At 50.8% G+C, this 25360-nt stretch overlaps 1 protein-coding gene across 3 annotated transcripts in view; it reads right to left on the bottom strand.

Moving 5' to 3' along the window:
- RPS6KC1 (ribosomal protein S6 kinase C1) overlaps positions 1-24106 on the bottom strand; it is a 137379-nt gene extending 113273 nt beyond the window's left edge. The window contains exons 1-4 of one of the 3 annotated variants that reach the window (XM_084788483.1): positions 23604-23672; positions 6991-7026; positions 6519-6561; positions 1868-1988 (exon numbers count right to left, since the gene is read on the bottom strand). Coding sequence is in view for 2 of the 3 variants with exons in the window: in XM_084788481.1 (XP_084644607.1) it covers positions 1868-1988; positions 6991-7026; positions 23604-23708 (262 nt within the window). In the remaining variant the exon portion in view is untranslated. Of the gene's footprint in view, positions 1-1867; positions 1989-6518; positions 6562-6990; positions 7027-23603 lie in introns of all 3 variants that reach the window. The other 2 variants (XM_084788481.1, XM_084788482.1) reach the window with 2 other exon arrangements.
- Between the last annotated feature and the right edge of the window lie 1254 nt (positions 24107-25360).

Below are 25360 nucleotides of genomic sequence, written 5' to 3'. Positions count from 1 at the left end.
GCCTGGACACAGGCAAGACCAACACAGCCAAGGCCACACGAGGCCAGAACTGCAGCTACCCCAAGGCTGAGAAGAGGGCGTGCATGGAATATGAACTATACTGAGGGCCTGAGAGAAGAGTACCCAGTGCGTGCTGAACTGGGTGAATTAGCACACAAGGCAAAAGGACCCAATACAGACCATCATTTGTTAATCGTCGCATTAAATCACACTTTTAGAGTTGAGCTGTAGCTCCGTGGCAGAGAACTTGCCTGGCAAGCATGAGGTTCTAGCTCAGTCCACAATCTGAGGGGGGGGATGGGAGGACCCAGCCTGAGTGGGGAATGGGAGGACCCAGCCTGAGTGGGGAATGGGAGGACCCAGCCTGAGGTGGGGGATGGGAGGACCCAGCCTGAGGTGGGGAATGGGAGGACCCAGCCTGAGGTGGGGAATGGGAGGACCCAGCCTGAGGTGGGGGATGGGAGGACCCAGCCTGAGGTGGGGAATGGGAGGACCCAGCCTGAGGTGGGGAATGGGAGGACCCAGCCTGAGGTGGGGGATGGGAGGACCCAGCCTGAGGTGGAGAATGGGAGGACCCAGCCTGAGGTGGGGGATGGGAGGACCCAGCCAGAGTGGAGAATGGGAGGACCCAGCCCGAGTGGAGAATGGGAGGACCCAGCCAGAGTGGAGAATGGGAGGACCCAGCCCCAGTGGAGAATGGGAGGACCCAGCCCCAGTGGAGAATGGGAGGACCCAGCCTGAGGTGGGGGATGGGAGGACCCGGCCTGAGGTGGGGAATGGGAGGACCCGGCCTGAGGTAGGGAATGGGAGGACCCGGCCTGAGGTGGGGGATGGGAGGACCCAGCCTGAGTAGGGGAATGGGAGGACCCGGCCTGAGGTAGGGAATGGGAGGACCCAGCCTGAGGTGGGGGATGGGAGGACCCAGCCTGAGTAGGGGAATGGGAGGACCCGGCCTGAGGTAGGGAATGGGAGGACCCAGCCTGAGGTGGGGGATGGGAGGACCCGGCCTGAGGTGGGGGATGGGAGGACCCAGCCTGAGTAGGGGAATGGGAGGACCCGGCCTGAGGTGGGGAATGGGAGGACCCGGCCTGAGGTAGGGAATGGGAGGACCCGGCCTGAGGTGGGGGATGGGAGGACCCAGCCTGAGTAGGGGAATGGGAGGACCCGGCCTGAGGTGGGGAATGGGAGGACCCGGCCTGAGGTGGGGGATGGGAGGACCCGGCCTGAGGTGGGGGATGGGAGGACCCGGCCTGAGGTAGGGAATGGGAGGACCCGGCCTGAGGTGGGGGATGGGAGGACCCGGCCTGAGGTGGGGGATGGGAGGACCCAGCCTGAGGTAGGGAATGGGAGGACCCGGCCTGAGGTGGGGATGGGAGGACCCGGCCTGAGGTAGGGAATGGGAGGACCTGGCCTGAGGTAGGGAATGGGAGGACCCGGCCTGAGGTAGGGAATGGGAGGACCCGGCCTGAGGTGGGGGATGGGAGGACCCGGCCTGAGGTGGGGGATGGGAGGACCCAGCCTGAGGTAGGGAATGGGAGGACCCGGCCTGAGGTGGGGGATGGGAGGACCCGGCCTGAGGTGGGGAATGGGAGGACCTGGCCTGAGGTAGGGAATGGGAGGACCCGGCCTGAGGTGGGGGATGGGAGGACCCAGCCTGAGGTGGGGAATGGGAGGACCCGGCCTGAGGTGGGGATGGGAGGACCCGGCCTGAGGTAGGGAATGGGAGGACCCGGCCTGAGGTGGGGGATGGGAGGACCCAGCCTGAGGTGGGGGACGGGAGGACCCGGCCTGAGGTGGGGGATGGGAGGACCCGGCCTGAGGTGGGGGATGGGAGGACATTAAGTGACAGTTTCAGAACAGCGCTTACCAAACACTATCCCCTTAGCAAATGGAGGGAACAGCTCTGAGTGGTGGAATACGGTTCTGTGAATTTGCCATAATTCTTTGTGCAGTTTCTTAAAGTCGCTGTATCTCTTCCACACAATTATCTGAAAAGAAAACAAAACTAAGTGCATAATTCAGCGCATAACCATTCTGTCTCTGTGTGAGTCTTTTCTACAAAGATCACACATCACTACGCAAAGCAAACATATATATTCCAGTCTGCAGGGTGAAAGTCTGAAGTGAACTAACATTTGCCTTGAAAGCTAAAGCAGCCCTTCTTCCTATGCTGTTGACTTGAGGTTCTAAACCCTGCCTTGTAGACACCTTTTTATTCACTATGGGGAAGTACCTGGCCGGGCACAAAACGGTCTACACTATATAAAGTGTACTCCTTTCCAAACACTCACCGTTGCTCTGGGAACAGATTAAATAGCAAGTGGTGCCACACAAAACAATTTGTAATCTAGTTCTTAATTCTTTCTTAGGTTTATTCCTTTATTTTATGCATAGATATGTGAACCTGCATGAGTTTGTGTACCAGGTGCATGCAAAAGACCTCGGATGCCGGAAGTGAGTACTGGATTCCCCGGACAGGAAGTTACAGGTGATTGTGGGAAATGTAGAGTCTAGGAATGAACCCAAGTCCTCAGTAAGAGCAGGAAATGATTTTAAGCACTGAGTCATCTCTCTATCTCTCTGGTCCCCAACTCGGGCAAATTTTAAATAAAAAGGTTATAATATTTGTCTTCTCAAAAAAAAAACCATGCTTTTACATGCTATACCTTTTCATAAATCCTAATTTAAATTACCTATAAGATTTCAGACTACAAGTTAAACATTGACTAGGATATAATTCAAACCTGCATATCTCAAAAACCAAAGTAACAGTGCTATCCGTTAGACACATAGAGAAGCAATTTGCTATCATTATCTTAAATTATTTGACCTTACATAGAGTAAATTAGAAAAACACATTCCACAAAAAGGGACTATTTGATATATGCCTTGACGACAGTCAGCCCTGAGGTCCACGAAGGAAACTAAGTGGTAAAGTCCTCCTCCCAAATGCCTGATCCTCTCACCTCTAAAGAGCCTGTGTGCTTTCATGAATATACAGGACAGTGCTGACAGTGACCAAAACCAGGAAGGTCTCTCATGATTCTCAAGTCTGGCCAAACACTGCCCTATTCTGTGACATCATCCCTGAAGAATGTGTTAAGAAGTACATGAGGACAGTTGCCCAGGCGGCTCTAGAGACTACACTATGAATTAGACAATTTGTTCCTACCCACTTTTATTCATTTACTCAACAAAAATGGTCACCCAAACCAGGGTCACTACTGTGTGCTGGACACTACATTACCCCTGAGTATGAGACCCTCCTTCAGGGCTCAGTCAAGGCAAGAACAGGCCAGCATGGATGCACTTCACAAAGGGCTTGACAACTGCTTAGAAGCTGTACAGAAGTGGTCTAGAAGGGCCCGCCCAGCCTGGACACTGAACAAGGCGGCTGAGAAACTGTACAGAAGTGGTCTAGAAGGGCCCACCCAGCCTGGACACTGAACAAAGCGGCTGAGAAACTGTACAGAAGTGGTCTAGAAGGGCCCGCCCAGCCCGGACACTGAACAAGGCCGCTGAGAAACTGTACAGAAGTGGTCTAGAAGGGCCCGCCCAGCCCGGACACTGAACAAGGCTGCTGAGAAACTGTACAGAAGTGGTCTAGAAGGGCCCGCCCAGCCCGGACACTGAACAAGGCTGCTGAGAAACTGTACAGAAGTGGTCTAGAAGGGCCCGCCCAGCCTGGACACTGAGCAAGGCCACAGCGTCTGGCATCAGGAGAAGCAAAGAGCAAGGCACATGGAGAGGTAGAAGGAGGCTGTGGAAAAAGCTTCTAAAGAAAGAGAGATGCCAAACACAGAGAGGTCTAGAATCTTGGCTTCTGTGACCGACTGTGGTGGCGCTGTCTCTGAAGTGGGGAGCGAGGAAGAAGCAGTACCTTGAGGCCTGCCAGGAGCCAGCTGCGCACATTTGGCTCACGCACTTGTGAGCCTTTCAATAGGACACGTGGGCTTGGAGTGTAAGTGTAAAATATACTCCTTCCAGTGCCATCAGCAGAAAAGTGACAACTGGTCAGCAGTGGTTTCCCAGTGTCTGTGATGGGACAAAGAGTCTAAGCAGGGATGGTGGACACCAAAGTCCAAGCACAAGCAAGGAAGAGAAAAGCAGCGCAGGGCGCACGGGAGGCCCGGCTGTGCTGAGATGGGCAGGGTCAGCGAACAGGATAAATGCTGGCCACCCAGAAGCAACCGTTCTAGCAAACGTAAGGGCAAGAGCACCCACCTCCTCTGACCAGCACCTGACAAGTCAGCGACTGGCAGACAACAGGTGCTACACTATCACAGCTCCATTCTCTGTAGCCTCTGATCTTGATACAGAAATATGATTTTGTCATGAGGAAAAAGTGTTATTTTTATATTTCAAAATGTATCCAACTAGTGGTCATGGTGGCTGGCACCTAAGATGCCAGCACTCAGTAGGCCAGCAGAGGGACCATGAGTTCATGGGCTGCACAGCAGGTGCCCAGCACTCAGTAGGCCAGCAGGGGGACCATGAGTTCATGGGCTGCACAGCAGGTGCCCAGCACTCAGTAGGCCAGCAGAGGGACCATGAGTTCATGGGCTGCACAGCAGGTGCCCAGCACTCAGTAGGCCAGCAGGGGGATCATGAGTTCATGGGCTGCACAGCAGGTGCCCAGCACTCAGTAGACCAGGCTGGCCTCATAGAGATTCACTAATAGAGATTCACCTGCCTCTGCCTCTCAAGTGCTGGAATTAAAGGCATGTGCCACCACGGCCGGCCATTGCCCTATGTTTTATAACATCACCTAACTTAACTTTTTTATTTTCATTCTCTTCAGTACTAAAAACTTGCTGGGTCAAAAAATTAAATTTAATTTAATTTAATTTAAAAAGCTTGCTGGGTCACCCTTGCTTACGATAACCATGTGACAATCGTTCTGTTTGCATACTAGTGCTTACAACACCAACACAACTCGCTTTTCTTTCCCTCTTTTTTAAAAATTTTTGTTATTTACTTGTGTGTGTGCGTGCAACGTATTGTGTATGCATAATTTATATGTATACAGGTACATGTGGAACTCAGAGGTCAACATTAGGTGCCATCCTCACTCTCCACTTTATTATGTGAGACAGGAGTTTCCTACTATTGTCAGACTAGGGGGCCAGCCAGCCCCAGGGATCTGCCTATCTCTGTGCAGATCCAGGGCTCTGAGTTGGCCCGCCCCAACATCCATCCCGCCTCCCACTGCTGGAGTGCATGAAGGCGCCCATCCTGCAGCACCAACGCTGCGGGCCTCCATGACACGGGGCAACAGCAGCATGTCTGGAAGGAGTCCCAGTGAGAATCCAGTACTGATGATAGTGGAGCGGAAGGCAGAGGCCTGGACCAGACCAGAGACTCACTGCAACAGACATTTACAAGTGAAGCTATTTAGGCAAAAGGGTAGGTACACTGCGTGACCCACCAGGACACACTGCAGCTTCCACTGCAAGATTTTGGGGGGGAGGGTTGTTTTCTTTGGGGGAGGTAGCAAGAGCAGAGCGAAGACATGGAGGGGCAAGGAGGTAAGTGGGATTAGGGTGCATGATGTGAGATTCACACACACACACACACACACACACACACACACACAAATCAATAAAAAGTTCAAACAAGAACAAGCAAACAAAAAATAAAGTAAGCACGCATCACTGTCCCAGGAAAAGTGAGAGACCTTAAGACAGAGCTCGGCTCCTCCTGCTTACACAGCAAGTGATGGTGAACTGAGCCATCTTCCCAACCCACTCAACTCTCTCTTAAAATTTTAGAGGAAGCAGGAAAAGAGAAGCTGCCCTACATAATATCAAATGATTGGTTCCCCGTCAATGCTCTCTTAGCATCCTTAGGAAGACCACAGAGCTGAGGGCGTCAGACAAGCTCTGCAAAAGTCAGAAGCACCTCTGGGTTCCAAAGGACAGTGGAGACATGGTCCACTGGGTGTGTTATTATTTCCGAGAGCCTGGGAGCCTGAGAATACAGTAGAGCAGAAAGTAACCCTGTGCGCTCACCAAGAACGTGAAAGGAAAGGACCCGGACGCCCAAACCACACTCCTCCACGCGAGAACGCCAGTGCTCAAACACGGCAGTGAGAGTCTGAGAGGACTGTTAGCATTCAGGATTATTCTACGGTTTAAGTCAACTCATAGAAGACTTTAGATGTGATGTGTCACATCTAAGACAAGAGCGCGCAACGACCTGACTGAAGGGCACGTGCATGAGCTTGCTGATGGCTGGGTCGCCAGCGGCTGGTATTATAAAAGGGTGACTAAGGAAATGGCAGAGTGCGCTCATGGACAAGTGGCCCAGGGTTCTCCCTGGAAAGGTCAAACATCAAGGTAAGCGCAGCACGGCAGTGAGACGCACAGTCAGGAGATGCCCCAGTCCCAAGTCTGACAGAGCAGTAAACTTGCAAGAGCCCAGTCACCTTGAAGTGGCAGTAATTAAACAGAATTCTAAAGGATGTCTCACGCTATCATGTGGCACATAAGGAGGGAACAATTAATCATGAGACGTACATAGATCGTTCTCTTCTGAAAGAATTGAATTCTGATATTCTTCCTATAAGAGAAACAAAGATGTCTCAAAACCCAGGAGGGAAATACTATAAAATCTTTTTGAGGTGCCTTTCACTGGATACCAGGCCACCCCAGAGAGGAGAACGAGCAGAAATGAGGAGAAGCAAGGTGGCCCAGCAGGTGCGGCATCAGGCCTGGTCTCTTGCTGTCGCTTCCGTGCTTGTACGCACTGAGCAGGCATCACGACGTTACAAAGGTGAGACGCCCTTAACTAACGCTGGGTCAGGTAAGGGTCAGCGGTCCCTCCGCAGTCTCTCACTCACACCACCCAATGCCTCCTCAGCATGAAGTGAACTGCAGCTACTGTCATGTAGCTAGAGAAACTGCCCTACAAATACAAACACTCATACGAGTAACTTGGCAGTTTCTTCAACAAGCATAAATGGAATTTTCACAGGGATAAGCAGGCTACCTCCTGGACGTCCTCTGGATTTCTTCGTGAAACAACCTAAAACCAAGCACAGACAGAAACAGCTCGTTATCAAATAAGATTTCACAGCTCTGTAATTACTCTCAATAGTATCTGCATTAAAATTCCACCTGTGGAAAAGAAAATGTATGCCACACCAGCTACTAAAAATGCAAGGCATTCTGCAATGGTAGAAGGTCAGGAGAAGAGCAGTGCACATCAGTCCACGCACATTACATCCTCAAGAAAACACCTGGACCTCAAGCCTTGCACACTGTAGCTCTAACAGGCTCTCTCCCATCTCTCAGGCCCCACCCCCAGGTTCATGTGCACTCATCTCTGCACTGTTCCCTTTGTGGTGAAGGAACTGAACCTTGTGCACACTGGACAAGCATCGCCAGAGCTACCACCCGAGGCCTCTTTGCACTCTTTCTTATAATTGAGTGTGAATCCACAATTAGCACAATAGCATTTCAACATAAAAAGAAAAAAAGACATCCAGAGTGTACAACACATTCAATATCTGTGAGGAGTGACCACTGGGCTCCTAATAGTGAAGAAGAAAACAAAATTAAGAAACATTTAAATACAAGGGTCACTCTCCTTTTCTATATTCTGTGATGAGGGGTTGGGCTGGATGCAACATCAGTGTCTGCCTCATCAGTGTGAAGCCCTGGGTTTATACCCCACAAAACCACCTCAGTCCTCTGATCTAAAGAGAGAGAGAGAGAGAGAGAGAGAGAGAGAGAGAGAGAGAGAATGCAAATTCTTTCAGGCTTCTCTCGTTACAAAGGTCAAAAAGTGCTGGGTGGTGTGGTGGCGCACTTTTAATCCCAGCACTCGGGAGGCAGAACTTCGTGAGTTCCAGGCCAGCCTGGTCTACAAAGAGAGTCCAGGATAGCCAAGGCTACACAGACAGACCCTGTCTTGAAAGAGCAAAACAAACAAAAAACAAAAGTCAAAAAGTCCAATATATTATCAAAACTTCAGTAAGGAAAAAGAAACAGTATTAGAGAAAGGAAAAATCTCACATTAATTTAGATTATACATCATCCATCTACTTAAATGTATAATTAATGACCTTGAGGCTACAATGGTGTACCCTGAAGAAGCACAAATACATTAAAATGGTTGCTTATGGATAGGAGAAGAAAAGGATTTTCATCATTGCTGACAACATATCAAGAGCTGGAAATGGAGATGAACTCATTAGTCTGGGCATGGTGGCTGCTCAGGAGGCAGAGGCAGGCAGATCTCTGTCCTGATTCTCCTTCCTCCCTTCCTCTTCCTCTTCCCAGCTTTTGCTTCCCTTTCCTGTCCCTCTCCTTCCACTGTGTGCACCCTGCTTCCAGGCACATCTTCCCTGCCCACAGAGGCTTCACCCATGCTGACTCAGCACAAGGTACTCTGCCAAGGAGGAAAGATGTGTGTGTGTGTGTGTGTGTGTGTGTGTGTGTGTGTGTGTGTGTGTGTGTAGAGAGAGGTGGGGATGTGTGTGTGTTTGCAAAGCATTCTACACTAATGATTTACTTCATTCCTTCCACAACCTTTAAGACTATTCATTGCAAATGAGCGAGCATTAAAAAAGAAAGAAAAGTGGGTGAGTGTGCGTTCACCTTTCCCATCTCCGTGCTATTTCCAGCAATAACTGAGTTCACTTCTTTCCACAAATAACTGAGTTCACAACTTTCCACAAAGTCCTGTCACCTATCAAACCCCACTGCCTACGGGGTTGCCACACAGGGGGCAAGGAAGAGCCCTGGGGTCTTATCTCCTAGGCTACTTGCATGAATATGCCATCCCTTCCCAAACCCATGGCCAAGCTCAACCACTGCCATCCCAGGAAGGGACTCTGTACCAGAGTTACCCTCCTGCACACAGCTTTAAGAAATGGAACTCAGGTAATCAAGTTTATTCCTTCTCAAGTCTCTGATGGAGTTGAACACCACGTAGCTTGGCTTTACAATGAAGCTTAGCTGCTTAGGGGTTAAGATGGTTTTAGGTCTAGATAGATGTTTTAAGTTGGTAATGACAAGATGTGATGGAGATTGATTTACATTCAGAATTTTAGATGCACCAAGATAGAAAAGATGTTTTCTTCAAGGCTGTCAAAGACAAATAGCCAAAACACTGAGACTGTAACATTTACATAATTCCTGATTGTGTTATGGTTCTTCTTGCTATAAGTAGTTTATTGTATATATGTGTAATAATATAAATGTATATGTAAAAATAAAAATGTTTAATTAATAATAAAAGAAAAAAATAAGAACTGGAACTCTGGGGCTGATGAGATAGCGCAGCAGTTAAGAGCACTTCAAGTTCAGTTCCCATTACCCACATCAAGTGATTCACAACCACCTCTAACTCCAGATCCAGGAGTGATAGCCTCTTCTGTCCTCTAAGGGCACTCGCACACATGTGACGTACACTTGTACATACACACTCACATACAACTAAAAAATTAAATAATTTTTAAAGGAGAAAGGAAAACCTTAAATACACAATTACTGGAATAACATGGACTGAGTCCAAATGTCTACTTTTAGCAACCATTTTTTTATCATTATCTTGCATGCATGTGTGTGTGTGTAATGTGGGGAGGGGGGCTGTGCATGAGACAGGGTGCATATGTGTGTAACAAGTGTGTGTGTGTAACAGGATGCATGTATGTGTAACAGGAAGATCAAAAGACAACCATTGTCAGTTTTCTCCTTCCACCTTCGTATGGGTTCTGAAGATGGAGCTCAGGTTGCCATCCTCCACCCACTGAGCACCTCACCCACCCTCTAACAGGGCCTTCTGCGTCGTTCTCATCTGTCATTGGAAAGCTGATGAAAAGACTATTCACTGCAAATACAAGCAATGCACATAACCATGGCGAAACTCTTTACAACATTTAAACACGTTAGCAACTGCAAGAAGGATGCTAAAACAAACACATTGCAAACTCACTAGGTTGCTAAGTGCTTAGCGATATTTTTCTGAGGGAGCTTCCATGCTCATAAGGGTCAGACAACAAGTTCCACAGAACTTGGAAGATGAAGCTGTGACTCCTTTGACTTAAAGGTCACAGTTTCCACTGTTAAGATTTTCATCATCAAATCATCCTGAAAAAAAAAAATCCCCCTACAATGCTGCCTCTCAAGCATGCCATGGAACCGCAGTACCCAGAGAGAGTTCACAGCATACCCTTAACCACCCTCGTGCATCCATCCCTAAGGGACGGCAGGCATGCAGTGTGCTGCCTCCCAGGGGCATCAGGCAACTCAGCTTTTCTTTTTAGGCTGTGGGTTCATTGTGATCACCATCACTAACCTAACACCTAAACTCTGGGACACAGTGGCATGCGGCCAGCATTTGTAGCTAGACCCTCAGTTCACTCCAACAGTAAACTCTGAGTTTAGGAAAGCAAAGGCTACAGTGAGGTTAACCACGTCTACTGCACTGAAAACGGAATGCTTTGCTTCAGTCCCAATATTGTCACGTGGATGCACTCAGCACAGCAAAGAGCTTAGTAACCCTACAACAGAGCAAAATGGAACCCCACCTTTCCAGAACACCCAGACACCCCAAACATATCATGCCCCCTAAAAAAGAAGCAACCAGAAAGAAGCAGCAGCAGTTTAGCACACTGAGAAACAGGGAGATGAGCAGTGATTTGGAGCAGGGAGGTGAGCAGGGAGATGGAGCAGGGAAGTGAGCAGGGAGATGGAGCAGGGAGATGGAGCAGGGAGATGAGCAGGGAGATGAGCAGTGATTTGGAGCAGGGAGGTGAGCAGGGAGATGGAGCAGGGAGATGGAGCAGGGAGATGGAGCAGGGAGATGGAGCAGGGAGATGGAGCAGGGAGATGGAGCAGGGAGATGAGCAGGGAGATGGAGCAGGGAGATGGAGCAGGGAGATGGAGCAGGGAGATGGAGCAGGGAGATGAGCAGGGAGATGGAGCAGGGAGATGAGCAGGGAGATGAGCAGGGAGATGAGCAGGGAGATGGAGCAGGGAGATGGAGCAGGGAGATGAGCAGGGAGATGAGCAGGGAGATGGAGCAGGGAGATGGAGCAGGGAGATGAGCAGGGAGATGAGCAGGGAGATGAGCAGGGAGATGAGCAGGGAGATGAGCAGGGAGATGAGCAGGGAGATGGAGCAGGGAGATGGAGCAGGGAGATGGAGCAGGGAGATGGAGCAGGGAGATGAGCAGGGAGATGGAGCAGGGAGATGAGCAGGGAGATGGAGCAGGGAGATGAGCAGGGAGATGGAGCAGGGAGATGAGCAGGGAGATGGAGCAGGGAGATGAGCAGGGAGATGAGCAGGGAGATGAGCAGGGAGATGGAGCAGGGAGATGAGCAGGGAGATGGAGCAGGGAGATGAGCAGGGAGATGGAGAAGGGAGATGAGCAGGGAGATGGAGCAGGGAGATGGAGCAGGGAGATGGAGCAGGGAGATGAGCAGGGAGATGGAGCAGGGAGATGAGCAGGGAGATGAGCAGGGAGATGGAGCAGGGAGATGAGCAGGGAGATGAGCAGGGAGATGGAGCAGGGAGATGGAGCAGGGAGATGGAGCAGGGAGATGGAGCAGGGAGATGGAGCAGGGAGATGGAGCAGGGAGATGGAGCAGGGAGATGGAGCAGGGAGATGAGCAGGGAGATGGAGCAGGGAGATGGAGCAGGGAGATGGAGCAGGGAGATGGAGCAGGGAGATGAGCAGGGAGATGGAGCAGGGAGATGAGCAGGGAGATGAGCAGGGAGATGAGCAGGGAGATGGAGCAGGGAGATGGAGCAGGGAGATGAGCAGGGAGATGAGCAGGGAGATGGAGCAGGGAGATGGAGCAGGGAGATGAGCAGGGAGATGAGCAGGGAGATGAGCAGGGAGATGAGCAGGGAGATGAGCAGGGAGATGAGCAGGGAGATGAGCAGGGAGATGAGCAGGGAGATGGAGCAGGGAGATGGAGCAGGGAGATGGAGCAGGGAGATGGAGCAGGGAGATGAGCAGGGAGATGGAGCAGGGAGATGAGCAGGGAGATGGAGCAGGGAGATGAGCAGGGAGATGGAGCAGGGAGATGAGCAGGGAGATGAGCAGGGAGATGAGCAGGGAGATGGAGCAGGGAGATGAGCAGGGAGATGGAGCAGGGAGATGAGCAGGGAGATGGAGAAGGGAGATGAGCAGGGAGATGGAGCAGGGAGATGGAGCAGGGAGATGGAGCAGGGAGATGAGCAGGGAGATGGAGCAGGGAGATGAGCAGGGAGATGAGCAGGGAGATGGAGCAGGGAGATGAGCAGGGAGATGAGCAGGGAGATGGAGCAGGGAGATGGAGCAGGGAGATGGAGCAGGGAGATGAGCAGGGAGATGAGCAGGGAGGTGAGCAGGGAGGTGAGCAGGGAGATGGAGCAGGGAGATGGAGCAGGGAGATGAGCAGGGAGATGAGCAGGGAGATGAGCAGGGAGATGGAGCAGGGAGATGAGCAGGGAGATGGAGCAGGGAGATGGAGCAGGGAGATGAGCAGGGAGATGAGCAGGGAGATGAGCAGGGAGATGAGCAGGGAGATGAGCAGGGAGGTGAGCAGGGAGGTGAGCAGGGAGATGGAGCAGGGAGATGAGCAGGGAGATGAGCAGGGAGATGAGCAGGGAGATGAGCAGGGAGATGAGCAGGGAGATGAGCAGGGAGGTGAGCAGGGAGGTGAGCAGGGAGATGGAGCAGGGAGATGGAGCAGGGAGATGAGCAGGGAGATGAGCAGGGAGATGGAGCAGGGAGATGAGCAGGGAGATGAGCAGGGAGATGAGCAGGGAGATGAGCAGGGAGATGAGCAGGGAGATGGAGCAGGGAGATGAGCAGGGAGATGAGCAGGGAGATGGAGCAGGGAGATGGAGCAGGGAGATGAGCAGGGAGATGAGCAGGGAGATGAGCAGGGAGGTGAGCAGGGAGGTGAGCAGGGAGATGGAGCAGGGAGATGGAGCAGGGAGATGAGCAGGGAGATGAGCAGGGAGATGAGCAGGGAGATGGAGCAGGGAGATGAGCAGGGAGATGAGCAGGGAGATGAGCAGGGAGATGGAGCAGGGAGATGAGCAGGGAGATGGAGCAGGGAGATGGAGCAGGGAGATGGAGCAGGGAGATGAGCAGGGAGGTGAGCAGGGAGGTGAGCAGGGAGATGGAGCAGGGAGATGGAGCAGGGAGATGAGCAGGGAGGTGAGCAGGAAGGTGAGCAGGGAGATGGAGCAGGGAGATGGAGCAGGGAGATGGAGCAGGGAGATGAGCAGGGAGATGGAGCAGGGAGATGAGCAGGGAGGTGAGCAGGGAGGTGAGCAGGGAGATGGAGCAGGGAGATGGAGCAGGGAGATGAGCAGGGAGATGGAGCAGGGAGATGGAGCAGGGAGATGGAGCAGGGAGATGAGCAGGGAGATGAGCAGGGAGATGGAGCAGGGAGATGAGCAGGGAGATGAGCAGGGAGATGGAGCAGGGAGATGGAGCAGGGAGGTGAGCAGGGAGATGAGCAGGGAGATGAGCAGGGAGGTGAGCAGGGAGATGGAGCAGGGAGATGAGCAGGGAGATGGAGCAGGGAGATGAGCAGGGAGATGGAGCAGGGAGATGAGCAGGGAGGTGAGCAGGGAGGTGAGCAGGGAGATGGAGCAGGGAGATGGAGCAGGGAGATGGAGCAGGGAGATGAGCAGGGAGATGGAGCAGGGAGATGAGCAGGGAGGTGAGCAGGGAGGTGAGCAGGGAGATGGAGCAGGGAGATGGAGCAGGGAGATGGAGCAGGGAGATGAGCAGGGAGATGGAGCAGGGAGATGGAGCAGGGAGATGGAGCAGGGAGATGAGCAGGGAGATGGAGCAGGGAGATGAGCAGGGAGATGAGCAGGGAGATGGAGCAGGGAGATGGAGCAGGGAGGTGAGCAGGGAGATGAGCAGGGAGATGAGCAGGGAGATGAGCAGGGAGGTGAGCAGGGAGATGGAGCAGGGAGATGAGCAGGGAGATGGAGCAGGGAGATGAGCAGGGAGATGGAGCAGGGAGATGAGCAGGGAGGTGAGCAGGGAGATGAGCAGGGAGATGGAGCAGGGAGATGAGCAGGGAGATGGAGCAGGGAGATGAGCAGGGAGATGGAGCAGGGAGATGAGCAGGGAGATGAGCAGGGAGATGAGCAGGGAGATGGAGCAGGGAGATGAGCAGGGAGATGAGCAGGGAGATGAGCAGGGAGATGGAGCAGGGAGATGAGCAGGGAGATGGAGCAGGGAGATGAGCAGGGAGATGGAGCAGGGAGATGAGCAGGGAGATGAGCAGGGAGATGGAGCAGGGAGATGGAGCAGGGAGATGGAGCAGGGAGATGGAGCAGGGAGATGGAGCAGGGAGATGAGCAGGGAGATTAGCAGGGAGATGAGCAGGGAGATGGAGCAGGGAGATGAGCAGGGAGATGGAGCAGGGAGATGAGCAGGGAGATGGAGCAGGGAGATGAGCAGGGAGATGAGCAGGGAGATGGAGCAGGGAGATGGAGCAGGGAGATGAGCAGGGAGATGAGCAGGGAGATGAGCAGGGAGATGGAGCAGGGAGATGGAGCAGGGAGATGGAGCAGGGAGATGAGCAGGGAGATGAGCAGGGAGATGGAGCAGGGAGATGAGCAGGGAGGTGAGCAGGGAGATGAGCAGGGAGATGGAGCAGGGAGATGAGCAGGGAGATGAGCAGGGAGATAAGCAGGGAGATGGAGCAGGGAGATGAGCAGGGAGATGGAGCAGGGAGATGGAGCAGGGAGATGAGCAGGGAGATGAGCAGGGAGATGGAGCAGGGAGATGAGCAGGGAGATGGAGCAGGGAGATGAGCAGGGAGATGGAGAAGGGAGGTGAGCAGGGAGATGGAGCAGGGAGATGGAGCAGGGAGATGAGCAGGGAGATGGAGAAGGGAGATGAGCAGGGAGATGAGCAGGGAGATGGAGCAGGGAGATGAGCAGGGAGATGGAGCAGGGAGATGAGCAGGGAGATGGAGCAGGGAGATGGAGCAGGGAGATGAGCAGGGAGATGAGCAGGGAGATGAGCAGGGAGATGGAGCAGGGAGATGAGCAGGGAGATGGAGAAGGGAGATGAGCAGGGAGATGGAGCAGGGAGATGAGCAGGGAGATGGAGAAGGGAGATGAGCAGGGAGATGAGCAGGGAGATGGAGCAGGGAGATGAGCAGGGAGATGAGCAGGGAGATGAGCAGGGAGGTGAGCAGGGAGATGGAGCAGGGAGATGAGCAGGGAGGTGAGCAGGGAGATGAGCAGGGAGATGAGCAGGGAGATGGAGCAGGAAAGAGCTCTAAACTAAAAGCACAGGGGTTAAGCAGTGGCTCAAGCTGGCAGTTGGATGGGGTTGAATTTTCTGCCACTTCAGTGTTAAGCCAAAGAAAGAGCCACCTAAAATCCTGAATCCACCAAAACACTTGGCGTGTCTATGACACAGAGGCTGGAAGTATAACATCCCATCATCACCTGGCAGCCTGAGGAACTCCCCTAGACTTCTAGGGACCTTAGTGCAGGCACCCAGGATCTGTGGCTTTGATGCAGAAAGAACTTCAGAACTAGTCTATGAAGCTGAGCTGGAGTTTAATAGAAATGTTTTAATATACACTTTAAGCACAAAGGTTAAGACATAAAAATTTTAAAAAAAAAAGCATTCAGAAGGACAGACAGACACATCCAGGAGCACAGTGTGGACTTCTCAAATAGTCAGAGATAGTGATGGTATGACCCCTCAAGGAGACTTGTAGAGCACCTAGAACTTTGACAGGGTTTGAAGTTACTATCTTTACAAGGTTGCCAAGAAGCCTAAGTGAGCTTGCTGGGTAGTCCTGACACCCTAAACCAGACAGGATTATAGCTGCTAAGTGAAAATCCAGCTCTCGGGGACACAAGAGGTTAGGCTATCTCCACTGTAAACTAAGATAACAGTTTTGTTTGAGATTCTCTGGCAAAGTCTGAACCAAGGACTAAGGCTCAGCCCAGGCTTCCACACATCAGGCCTCAAGCCTAGATCACTGTTAGATGGGAGTTAACTCTATGTTGTTAACTGTGCTGGAGTTCTGGCTCCTTAGCTTGTCAGAGACTTCAATTCCCCTCCTGGGGAAGAGGGGGTCATTTCCTCTCCTGGATCTCCACAGTGTTCTATCTTTCTATACTGCTTCACGTTCGCGCTCATCCCAAGATAACAGCCATGCTCTGTAGTCTGGCCTATCTCAGGCCATAACGGTCAACACATACCAGTGAGTCCCCCAGATCAAATGGGTGTTAACGCATTTTATCTGCTTCTTAATAAATACTATGACATTCCTTAAAAAGTCAACTCAAAAGTACTTTTAGGAACTGAACATGTGGCTTGGTGGCTGAACGCTTGGCTTGGGTGTGAAATGTCCCCCATGAACTCCCATGTTTCAGCACTGGGCTCCCAGGGTCGGGATGGTAGTAGGTGAAGCCGGCTGGGAGAAGCGGATCAGTAGGTCAGGCCTTTGAAGGTTATGCATGCCTCTGTGTCAAGCCCAGCTGCTTCTGGCCTACAAGGTTGCAAAGGAATTCTTCTACCTCATGAATCCCCAGCACAGAGGAGCCCTGTCAGGGCTTCCCTGCCATGGTGAGTAAGTCTTCCTCCCCTACGCTGTTCATGTTGGGTGTCCTGTCACAACAGTGAGAGAAATCACTAACACACCCGGCATGTGTGAAGAGCAGAGGAAAAGGCTCACACCACATGTGCACGCCACAGACGTATACACACATGCACATTATTTCAACTAGTTACCATCCTAACATTTGAAATCACCACCTCAGGCATATGCAAAGGAGTTCCCTTTTCTTGAATGAGCAGCTACTAGAAAATAAAACTATAAAAACTATTCAACTCTCACCACTGTATTTCCAGAAACCAGTCACAGAAAGGATGTTCAACATAAATTTTAAGGAGCTAATCCTGCCCACACTTTTGTTTGTTTGTTTGTTTGTTTGGACAGCAAGCAGGATTTACTGGTGGGTTAGACTAAGGAAGAGGCAACACAGTGTAGGACTCCTTGAGCACAGGGCCTAGTTCATGTCCTCAGGACCAAGACATCCCACAGCCAACTGAGACAAGAAAATTCTGGGTCCTGAGTTCACCAAAGGCATCACTATTAAACTGGGTAATACCCCACTTCTTCGAGGCCGAGGTCATCCAGCAGCCAGGAATGAGAACTTGGCCCTGTAAGACCTCAGTCACGTGTCCTCTGTTCTGTAGGTTGATGCAAGTAGACACAATGATTGGCCAAGGTGAGCCCTGGGACTTCCCAAAGGCACCTCCACATAACTGCCTACAGCCCAGACCAGGAAGGGCTCCATGTGAAACACAAATGTCCCTTGGAAGGGGCTGATTCCAAGGTCCCTTCAACAATCCAGACAAGCAAGAGCTAAGCCCAGTGCTGTTTGCAGACTCTCACTACACAACAGGCCCCACATGAAAGGGGATGGAGGGTCCTGAGCAACCCACTGTACCCACGTCCTCTCATGGCTACTGCACCATCAGGACTAAGCTCAGAAACTAAAGTAACAAAGTGCTACAGTTCAGTACAACATGAAATGCAAAGATGACATGACAGAGAGGGCCGTGCCCTTTTTATTTTCATGCACACAAATCTCTAAAAGTGGTAAAGGGATGGCAGGCTGTGACACTGTGAGCTCGTGACTCCCTGTGGTGATCTAGTATACCAAATGCCACATTCATCAATGTAACACATACAACCTTGGCTTTCAGACATTAACTTTCAGGAAACCAATAATTTTATATGGATGGATTGCCATCTTTAAATTGCATCTCGCACACACAAAACCATGACACTGGCAGGATGATCAACCACTGCAAAGCGTTCAGCTCCCAAATGTAATTGTCTTCTTACCAAAGCCGACCTCCATCTCACTGTAGCACCTGCCTCTCAGCTCCTCTCTCCCTAGCCTCCCTGCAGAGATGCAGGTGTCACTGGCTGGCAAGATGTGGGCCAGCTATCACCTGCCAGCCAGGTAGTCCGGACCCCAGAGGTAGCACCTGCATAAGCCATCATCAGACGTTTCACTCTTTTCTAGTTCTCCTCCAGAAGACAGGCAACAATGGGACAAGTCTAGGCGCTCCACTCTCTAGCGGGTTTTCATGAAGCATGTAAGTATGGGCTGCATGCCTGTGCCCCTCCACCTCATAGGCTAAGCCACCCAGCCGGCCTGCATGCCTGTGCCCCTCCACCTCATAGGCTAAGCCACCCAGCCGGGCTGCATGCCTGTGCCCCTCCACCTCATAGGCTAAGCCACCCAGCCGGGCTGCATGCCTGTGCCCCTCCACCCCATAGGCTAAGCCACCCAGCCGGGCTGCATGCCTGTGCCCCTCCACCTCATAGGCTACGCCACCCAGCCGGGCTGCATGCCTGTGCCCCTCCACCTCATAGGCTAAGCCACACAGCAGGGCTGCATGCCTGTGCCCCTCCACCCCATAGGCTAAGCCACACAGCCAACAGTGTCTTGTTATGAAACCTGATGAGCACAAACGGACGAAGAGGGACAGTGAAGGACAGCAAGATGGCTCAGTGGGTAAAGGATGCTTGTTGCCAAACTTGACAACCTGAGTACAAATCCTGGGCCTCATGGCAGGGGAGAGGACCAGCTCTTTCAAGTTGTCTTCTGACCTACATGCTGACACATCACACAAGCAGGCAAACAAACAAATGTAGCAAAATATAAATTTTACAAAAGACAGGGGAGCAACTTTCTACATTAAAAAACCCCAATGGCAGCTGAGCGTGGTGGCACATGCCTTTAATCCCAGCACTCGGGAGGCAGAAGCAGGTGGATCTCTGTGAGTTCAAGGCTAGCCTGGTCTACAAAGGGAGTCCAGGTCCATCAAGACTACACTAAGAAACCCTCTCTCGAAAAACAAACAAACAAACAATAAATAAATAAATAAATAAATGTCAGGAGAAAATAAAGCTTCACAATAAAACTCAAATATTTAAATATTTGCCCAAGTTGTTTTTCTCCTATCAAACATTACCAATCACAGCACCAAACTACAGCAAACTATTTCCCAGCCAAGGTTCAAAGAAAATGAAATTTTTGAATGCTATGAAAACTTGCAGTTTAAAACCTGAGTATCTGAGATGTCAATAAACAATTTTACATTTTTTTAAAATGTGTTTACTAAAATGTCAGCATCTGAGAGTTTTATGCTAACCAGTGTTAGTAATCAAAAAGATGGATAGAATAAAACCAGACACTGGAAAGAACAGGCAAATTTGAGAGCCATGAGTTTTCAAATATTTTAGGTGCCATCACTGGTAAGAGCCAGGAGGGCTCAGGTGGGACACCCACAGAATCTACTAATGCTTTATGTGGAGGGCAGCATCAGCGGGGTGGAGGTGGGGGGAAGGGGAGCAGGTCGCTGTCATTCAACCACAAACCCAACTGCCTGCTTACTAGTGACAGGGCAAGTAACTCACCTCCCTCAGCAGCACCGTGCAGTAACAGCAGTACTCACTCCTGACAACTGTACAAACCTCTGTGTTTACATCAAATGCTTAACTTACAGTAAGCACCACCCAGTATCTGCTGTCAAGATTCAATAAATCATCTACACGAAATGAGGACAGACGGAGGCTCAGCTTGAAACTTCAGGTTATGTGCAGGACTAACAACCTCACAACACTGCTCCAACAAAGAGCTAAACAAAGGCACAAGGCTTGGTTTTTTGTTTGTTTGTTTTTCGTGACAGGGTTTCTCTGTGTAGCCTTGGCTGTCCTGGACCCGCTTTGTAGACCAGCTGGCCTCGAACTCACAGCGATCCACCTGCCTCTGCCTCCCGAGTGCTGGGATTATAGGCGTGTGCCACCACGCCCGGCTAAGACTTGTTATTTTTAATTCATTAATCCTTCTAAAAAAGATCTTAGATGAAAGCGTTCCTTTGTTGTCCAATATGCAAGGACTCTGACTCTACTGGAAAATACAGATATGCCTCCTCAAAGCTCAATCAGGAGCAGGAGACACAGAAGACATTTCTCCTGTGGCGTCCTCAAGGGAGTGCCATTTACCTGACTAGTTCTCCTGAGGAAAGATGTTTTTCTTCTTAAGTTCCAAAAAACAATAAATATTTTACCTCATTTATAATGTTAGGCATAATTATTTTTAAAACATAACTGCACATTGGTCCTTAATTTAAAAAACAAAATTGAAAAGCATGTAAAAACTCAGGCTGACAATCTGACGACCGCGGTCCAGCAAAAGAAAACCAATTCCCACAAGCTGTTCTCTGACCTCCACATGCATACCAGGGGCCCACACTCATATACACACCTGCGCACACAAAAATAGATAAGGAATGATACAGATATAGATATTTTAATAGATATTTATATTAATTATATGTAAGTATTTATATATTTATTTTAATATGTTTTATGTAAGTATATTGTTTATATTTTATATAAATAATATATAAACATGTTGTTTCTATAAATGTATCTTTAAAATACCTATACATAAATATTTTTTATATAGTTTTTAAAACTCAGGCTGTGGTCACAGCTTAGTGGCACAGGCTCTCACTTCTGTGAGACCCCAGGTTTGACCCCTAGCTCTGACAACAATCATTAAAAAAAATCTGTTAGCATTGTAAAAGCCAAAATCTGTAACATGAGCAGTAAGTGAGGACAAACACTTAGAAGGAAGTCAGGGTCAGCAATCTTCAAGTCCTTGACCACAGCAGCGCTCAGAGCACGTGCATGTAGGGACATCTAAGGCATGTGCTCCATCGCCTCCTAACTTGTCCGGTAATACTGTAAATCTGCAGACAATTGCCATACTCAGGGCTTTTGGGCAGCTCCGCAGACATCCATACCCTCAAGCCTTTATGGGCTTCGTCACTTTCTTCCACCTCCAACACCCTCTCCTTCTGCACTCTCCCCACCTGGCACCACCTGAGCCGTAGCCATCTGTCTTCTGAACCCCTCCAGCTCTTTGCTGTCTGTGGCACTAAACATTGTGCTATACTACTATGCCTGTTTAAGCCCAGAAGCCAGGCGTGGTGGCCTTTAATCCCAGCACTCGGGAGGCAGAGGCAGGCAGATTGCTGTGAGTTCAAGGCCAGCCTGGTCTACAAAAGTGAATCCAGCACAGCCTGTCTTGAAAACCCAAAAAGAAAAAGAAGCCCAGAGCTCTTTCTTGCACACCCCACAGTGCCAAGTGCCTATACCACACACCCACTGTAGACAGTGCCTACAATAAAGAGGAAAACACTGTAGTGAGCTGGCTGTGTTGAGGAGCTCTGGCTGCTCCTGCAGGCTCAGGTCCCAGCACCTACATGGTGGCCCTTACTGTAGTCTGCAGCTCCAGTTCAGGGGATTCCACTACCTCTTCTGGACTCTACATGCACCAAACACACATGTAGTGCACATATCTACATGCAGGCAAAACACTCATACACATAAAATAAAATAAAATAAATATTCCTTTTTTTTTTCTTTTCTTTTCTTTTTGGTTTTTCGAAACAGCTTCTTTGTGTAGCCCTGGCTGTCCTGGACTTGCTTTGTAGACCAGGCTGGCCTCAAAGAGATCCGCCTGCCTCTGCTTCCCTGAGTGCTGGGATTACAGGCTTGTGCCACCGTGCCCAGCAAAATAAATCTTGAGAAGAAGAAAAAAAAGAGGTACAGCTCCAAACAATGCAGGGGCACTACAGCAGCCAGTGCGTTAGTTGAAGCGAAGAACCCACTCCCAGTGCTGGAAGCCTCCTCTCCGTCTCGGTCTCTGCACGCAGACCGATGTGATGCTGGTGCTATGGTGAGGAGCGTCAGTGTGTGAGGGGCACCTCGTGTCTGGCGAACAGTTCTGATTTACAAGCTGCCTATCAGAGCCAGGCAGTGGAGGCACGCGCCTTTAATCCCAGCACTCGGGAGGCAGAGGCAGGTGGATCTCTGAGTTCGAGGCCAGCCTGGTCTACAGAGTGAGTTCCAGGACAGCCAAGGCTACACAGAGAAACCCTGTCTTGAAAAAACAAACAAAACCAAGCTGTATTATGAGGAGACCAAAGATCTCAATGACTTAAAAGGTCACAAGAACGGTACGGGAAGAATCCCCTCATCTCATTATATTTCTTAAAAAAAAACTGCAACTCACGCCCCACATATCCACCAATGGGACCTATACACAGGGAAGGCAAACTTCTCCCTATTCATGAAGTGGGTCTTCCTGCAGCTCACTCTCACCCGCCTGACTCTTGCACCATTTCCAAATGCCACTTGCATACCCCAAGCTCAGCTTACCCCAACCTCTTCTCTCGGGTTTCCAGGGCCTGCTGTCTGAGTGCTTTCTAGATATTGTTCTTTTATGACTCCTTCATCTATGCTTGTTGTCTTCCAAACTGAGCACTAGCAGTTGAGTTCATTTGTGATACTTCATCCATCCTGGAGCTAAGTAGAACTGGTCCCGAAGGCAAAGCAGCTTTGCAACAGAACCGTTAGCAAACTGCAAACTTCCTTCAATCTGCTTCCTCATCATGAAGTTGAAAAATTAAACTGGGGGATGGGCACAAAATGCCCAGCATGCGCGCACACACTTACTTCATGTCACTATTGTTATCATTTCCCAGGGGAACAAGTAGTTTTCCAAATTCCAGCTGAGCAACAAAATTTAAGAAAAACAGTGCTAAATTTGGAACAGTGAACTTATGTAAACAGCCTCACCCAAAAAAAATTTTTTTAACATTTATTTATTTGGGGGGAACACACCTTTGGTGGTCAGAGGACAGTTTGCAGGAATCAGTTCTCTCCTCCACCTTGGAAGTCCCGGGAATTGAACACGGGTCTTCAAGCTTGACAGCAAGCACCTTCACCTGCTGAGCCATCTTGCCAGACCAGCCTACTCAAGTAAAATCACTTACGTACACATGCAACTCTTTCTGAAAAGGCTCAGAAAAACTCAAAGGCTCGAGGTCCAAGATGGGTAGCCTAATAGTGAAACCTACCCGAAAGCCTACGGGGCCTCACAGCAGACCCTCCACTGAGTAAGAGGAGACTTCCCTTCTATTACATAAGCCACACAACACACCCACTAACATTTCCCCCCAAGGACAGGGTTTCTCTGTGTAGCCTTGGCTGTGCGTGCACCGCTGTGTTTGTTTTGTTTTTTTATACTAACATTTGTGTCTGTTTCCCTCTGGCACAAGCCAACCCACTTCTGCAAATGTCATTCTAAGAGAAAGTCCAAATGGGACAGAGTAGGTCATCCATCTCAAGACCAGCCACCAGCATTCCACCCCAGAACGGCTAGTGGAGCCTGGCATCCCTTACCTAGCCACCACCCCAGACAACCTTGGAGCTCCCATCACCTCCATCCTGAGGTTCCTATCTCCTGCCTGAGGTCCCCAGCATCTTCATCCTGCAGTCCTGTCTCCTGCCCGGGATCCCCAGCATCTCCATCCTAGGGTTCCATCTCCTACCCAGGGACCCAGCATCTCCATCCTGGAGTCCCGTCTCCTGCCTGGAGTTCTTGTCTACTACTGCCTAGGGTGTCCAGTCTGAGTCTCCACGCCCGGGAGTTCTACCTACCACTCGCCGCACCCAGACGCAGTCTGGAGCCCGTGCCCCGCCCCGGTGTCCCTGTGGAAGCACTCACCCGGGCGGTAACCTTATAGACCGTGTAGCCCCTGGGGTGTCGCTGGGGCTCGGTGACAGTGTAGAAGCGGGCCAGGTCGGCGCTGTGGCCCCAGGGAGAGGTCATCCTCCCTCCGCCCCTGCTTCCGCCAGCTGGGTACCATCGGGCCGCCCCAGCTTTAGCGGACCCCCACGCAGCACAGAGCACCGCGACGAGGGGGCGGTGGCTCCTGGGGACTGCCGCGCGGATCTGCTTCCGGATCACCACACACACTTCCGGGTCATCCCTGTCAGAGTTTGGGAAGGAGAGCCGCCATGTAGCGTTTCCTCCGAGCTGTAACCTCGGCTGCCTTTGGGAGCGCCCGGCTCAGCCGCTGTGGAGACCCGAGGCGTCCCTACTAAGTCTCCTCGTGCGCCAGCTTCCACGTCTTCTAGGATTTGCGAGCTCTGTGCTCCTGTAGAGAGTCCTGGGTGCCTTATAAAGCCACTCCTTCCCTTCCCTGCCCAGGCTGTCTGTACCTTACGCACAGCAACAGCGCAGCAGCTCTGACAGACGCGTCCCACTTTTTCCTTAGATGAGACCTCTCGCCGGCAGCCTGTCTCGCTACACCACAGCTGCACAGCAAGCCCCGACTTTACATATGCACCACTGTTACGCCCTCTGTAAGCCTGCAGAGAGGGCACCCGCAGTCTCAGGGGGACTGCTGAGAATCTGAGACCAGCATGGGTCAAGTAGTGAGTTCCAAGTCAACCTGGGCTACATGGGAGGACCTTCCTAAAACCGACAAAATTCGCTCGGTCGCAGGATCCAGGACAATCTGCTATACATAGCAAGACTCTCATCAAATAAGGTCTTTCTTTTTCTTTCTTTCTTTCTTTCTTTTTTTTATAACTCTCCTCCATTCTTAAATGTGCACCTGCAGTGGGAGTTCTGTGGAGGAAGACTCTCAAAGTCACTACAAAGAGTCTCTGGGTTCCATTAATTGGCATCCCCTGCCTGGCTTTTTTTTTTTTTAACTTAATCAAAGCTCTCATTTCCCCAAATATTCATTGCAATGTTTTGTCATTCTCAGGTCTGTGTCTCTTGCTTCCCTGTTCTTTCTAACCCCTAGTGCACGCCTGTAATCACAGCACTCCAAGAGGCCAAGGCAGGCTGATCTCTGTGAGTTCGAGGCCAGCCAGGTCTACAAAGTGAGTCCAGGCTAGCCAAGGCTACACAGAGAAACCCTGTCTATGAAAAAAAAAAAAAAAACCAAAAGATTTTATGATATATAGAGAGAAATACATATAGGCCGGGCATGGTGGCACATGCCTTGCAGGCAGATCTCTGTGAGTTCGAGGGCAGCCTGGTCTACAAAGTGAGTCCAGGACAGCCAAGACTACACAGAGAAACCCTGTCTCAAAAAACCAGAAAAAAAAATGTAGCGAGAGAAGGGGGTAAGGAAAGGAGAAGGGAGAAGCAGAAAGAGAGAAGAGAGGGGCACCCGAGACATACGTTCAGTGGTTAAGATCACTGGCTGCTTTTCCAGAGGGCTGAGTGAGGTTCAGTTCGCAGCACACAGCTCACAGCTGCCTCCAACTCCAGCTTGGACGGAGCGATGCTGTCTTCTGGCCTCGAGCACACAGACAGTGCACGGACCTCAGAGCAGGGAAAACACCACATACATAAAAACAAAAATCTGTCCACAAAAGAAAAGGGAAGAGTGACTGCCCCACTATCCCTTCACCGTCGCACACTCCCTCCAGCCTGACAGTCTTGCTCATTGGAAACTGCTTGTC

This window comes from Acomys minous (assembly GCF_964271855.1).
Source record: "Acomys minous genome assembly, chromosome: 1".
Classification (NCBI taxonomy): domain Eukaryota; kingdom Metazoa; phylum Chordata; class Mammalia; order Rodentia; family Muridae; genus Acomys; species Acomys minous.
This window is presented reverse-complemented; position numbering and strand designations above follow the sequence as displayed.